Genomic DNA, 3,659 nt, shown 5'->3' on the forward strand with positions numbered 1-3,659 from the left:
CTGGATATAACCTAACGGAATATCTTCAGAACGGCTCCAGATGACACTAAACTCAGATGGGTGAGTAGAACATGATGGAATAACGGAAAATCAGGAACCAATGGAAAAAAAACGGCGTTCCCCTTTAAGTGGGAAACACCACGGTAAAAAATATGCACACATGAAAACCCCTAGGGTCAGACCCCCCCCCCCTGTCTCCTAAAATCCTGTAGAAACACGGGACTAAGTTTAATCCTCGTCATGGAGAGAATATATCTGATCCTAAATCAGCTCAGCTGTGTCCATAACCAGAATAATAACTGAAGTTGGTCAGATTTCATCTAAACATCCAGATCAGCGGTCTGGATTATTGATCCTACTGGTTTTAGACTCTGAGCCCTCTGGCGCCCCTGCTGGTCATAAAGTCCTGTGAGGCTGAGGTCGAGCGGTTTGGGTCTGAAGTCTCTGTGTGGCGTTGCAGGATGGCTCCTGAGGTGATCCTGGCCATGGATGAAGGTCAGTACGACGGGAAGGTGGACGTCTGGTCGTTGGGGATCACCTGCATCGAGCTGGGTGAGAGCCGCCGCCGCCGCCGCCATCTGTCCCTCAGCAGGTCCCTGATCTTTAAAGCTCTGTTTTCTCCTCAGCGGAGAGGAAGCCGCCGCTCTTCAACATGAACGCCATGAGTGCCTTATACCAGATCGCCCAGAACGAGAGCCCCGTCCTGCAGTCCAACCACTGGTGAGGAACCTCTGCTCCGCCGGCGCCGCCGCCACAACCTGCCGCTACCAACGCCTCCTCTGTCCCTCCCGCAGGTCTGACTCCTTCCGCAGCTTCGTGGACTCGTGCCTGCAGAAGATCCCTCAGGACCGGCCCACCTCCGACATCCTGCTCAACGTAAGCTCCGCTCTCTGCGTCCTCTGCTGTCTGAGCCGCCGCCCGCCTCATCCGTCTCCTCCCCCCGCAGCATCGCTTCCTGTGCCGCGAGCGTCCGCTGACGGTCATCATGGACCTGATCGCCCGCACCAAGGACGCCGTCAGGGAGCTGGACAACCTGCAGTACCGCAAGATGAAGAAGATCCTGTTCCAGGAAACGCAGCAGAACGGTCCGGTGTCTGAGGGAGGAGAGGACGAGGAGGTGAGCAGAGCACGCATCACGGGGGGTGGGGGATGTCTTCTTTAGCCTCATCCAGCCCGGCCATGATGGAGGACCCGCCAGACGCCTGATGAAGATGATGGCGGTCCATCAGGAGAGGAAGGAGGTCCATCATTCCAGGTTCTCCTTTCTGGAGGTTCACCTGCAGCGTAGCTAGCTATCTCTGATCAACACTGCAGCCTCATCTGGGAGGAGCCTGATGGAGTCTGCCTAGCAACAGAGCAGAGAGACTTCTGATTGGATTCAAACAAGAAAAGTTGAATAAAAATGATCCCTGATCTAGAAGTAGGTCCAGTAGGGAGCAGATGTGGTCTAGAGGGAACTCAGTCCTGCTGATTGAAGATGTTTCTGCCGCCTCAGATGGAGGGTTAGGGTTAGTGAGCTGTTTCTAAGTTAATGCTGCTGCTGACGACGACGATGATGATGATGATGATGATGATGACGATGACGACGGCGGGTCCGGGTGGCATTCCTTCCTTAAGGACTCCATATAAACATGGAACGTCCTCCCTGGATCTAATCTGAAGTCTTAGTCTAGCTGTCGGAGGCAGTCTGTGATTCTGTTTTTGGAGGCGTTGGTCGGTACGGAGGCCCCATCCTGCCACCGTTAGAAACACCTACAGAAATAAAAAACGGAATTATAGAAAACTGCTTGAAAAAGTTCAATGATTTATTTCAACCGTCACAGGAGGGGGCGGCCTCTCGTAACAGATCAGAAACGGAGCGTCTCGCCGGCGCCGCCGTACCTGAGGTCCCGGGTCAGTTTACCTATGGAGGGGAAAAAAAACAAAGAAGTAGAAAATATAGAAAGTGTAAAAAGAAGGAAATAAAAGAGCAGGTAAAAAAACAGAAAGAGGCAGAAATAAATCATTGTTTCAGAAATACAAGGATTTAAAAACCAAATGAGAAGCAATATTTATGGTGAAGAAAAAACATGATTTAAAATGCTGTGGTGTAATTAAATAATGAGATAAAAATAAAAACATCTTTGAAAAATGTTGGTGTGAATAAATATGAAAAAATAAAAAAGGTTGCAGTGGAAATACGGAACAAAAAAAACACACTTGGAATAAATACAGAAAGTGGGTTAAAAATGAGTCAGCATCAAAGCAAGAAGAAAAATAAAAAATAAAAGTGTAAATTGAAATATATATTTTTTGATGAATAATTGATCAATTGAAATATTTTCCTTTTATTATTTTGTAACATTTAAAGTCAAATATTCTTATTATTATTTACTTTTCCAAGCAGTTTTCTAAAATGAAGTGATTTATTTCCGTGGGTGTTTCTAACGGTGGCAGGATGGGGCCTCCGTAGCTCGGATCCCTTTCAAAGATTCAAACTGGTTTTTATTTTTTCTCTGAATGGCTCTGAGCTGAAACTGGGAATACTGGGAATCTTGATCAGATGTAAACTTTATTCTGATGATGGGTGAAGCAGGCCGACCCATTTGACGTCAGGTTCTGAGGCGTTGTTAGCTGTGACCTGTGGCGCCTCTGGCCCTGAAAGGCCCGGGGAAGCCGGCGGCCATGTTTGACGTCAGGCGTTGTTAGCTGTGACCTGTGGCGCCTCGGCCCTGAAAGGCCCGGGGAAGCCGGCGGCCATGTTTGACGTCAGGCGTTGTTAGCTGTGACCTGTGGCGCCTCGGCCCTGAAAGGCCCGGGGAAGCCGGCGGCCATGTTTGACGTCAGGCGTTGTTAGCTGTGACCTGTGGCGCCTCTGGCCCTGAAAGGCCCGGGGAAGCCGGCGGCCATGTTTGACGTCAGGCGTTGTTAGCTGTGACCTGTGGCGCCTCTGGCCCTGAAAGGCCCGGGGAAGCCGGCGGCCATGTTTGAACCAGCGTGTGTTTGTCAGGAGGCGGAGCAGTACCTGCTGCAGAGCGGAACGGTGAACAGCATGGAGAGCTCCCAGTCCGTTCCCAGTATGTCCATCTCAGCCAGCTCCCAGAGCAGCTCCGTCAACAGCCTGGCGGACGCCTCCGACGACAGCAGCAGCGAGATGGCCATCATGCAGGAGGGCGAGAACACGGTGACCTCCAACAGCTCCATCATCCACCGACCCATGGTGAGCAACACCGCCGCACCCGGCCCCCCCCCGGGCCCCCTCCTGGAGGCCCTCAGTGACCCCTCCTCCTCCTTCTCCTCTGCAGGGTCCCGACAACATCTACGACGACCCGTACCAGCCGGAGATGGACCAGCCCCAGGCTCCGTCAGCGGGGCGCCGCCGGGCCTTCTACCGGAACCGGGACCACTTCGCCACCATCCGCACCGCCTCCTTGGTGAGTTCTACGGCACCGGGTCAGAACCGGACTGAGCTTCTGGTGATGGAGGGAAGGACAGCCTGACCTCTGACCCCTCTGACTCCTCCCACAATGGAATCAGAGTAGTGATGATGTCATCAGCAGCCACTTTAAATATTAAATCAATGAATGATTGAAGTGTTGATAGTAAAGAACCAGCAGAACATCACTGATACGGGCCGGGCCTCCCAGTACCAGAGCCCTCCGTACCAGAACCCGGCCTCC

At 52.0% G+C, this 3,659-nt stretch overlaps 1 protein-coding gene across 2 annotated transcripts in view; it reads left to right on the top strand.

Annotated features, from left to right (window-relative positions):
* Positions 1 to 3,659, top strand: part of LOC107097069 (serine/threonine-protein kinase TAO2-like) — a 28,922-nt gene that overhangs the window by 15,455 nt on the left and 9,808 nt on the right. For both annotated transcript variants that reach the window (XM_015394070.1, XM_015394063.1), the window contains 6 exons: positions 461 to 552; positions 627 to 720; positions 795 to 876; positions 947 to 1,117; positions 2,990 to 3,199; positions 3,285 to 3,413. In XM_015394070.1, coding sequence (XP_015249556.1) covers positions 461 to 552; positions 627 to 720; positions 795 to 876; positions 947 to 1,117; positions 2,990 to 3,199; positions 3,285 to 3,413 — 778 coding nt within the window. The remainder of the gene's footprint in view (positions 1 to 460; positions 553 to 626; positions 721 to 794; positions 877 to 946; positions 1,118 to 2,989; positions 3,200 to 3,284; positions 3,414 to 3,659) is intronic.

Source organism: Cyprinodon variegatus, unplaced genomic scaffold, assembly GCF_000732505.1.
Source record: "Cyprinodon variegatus isolate N-32 unplaced genomic scaffold, C_variegatus-1.0 Scaffold24, whole genome shotgun sequence".
Classification (NCBI taxonomy): domain Eukaryota; kingdom Metazoa; phylum Chordata; class Actinopteri; order Cyprinodontiformes; family Cyprinodontidae; genus Cyprinodon; species Cyprinodon variegatus.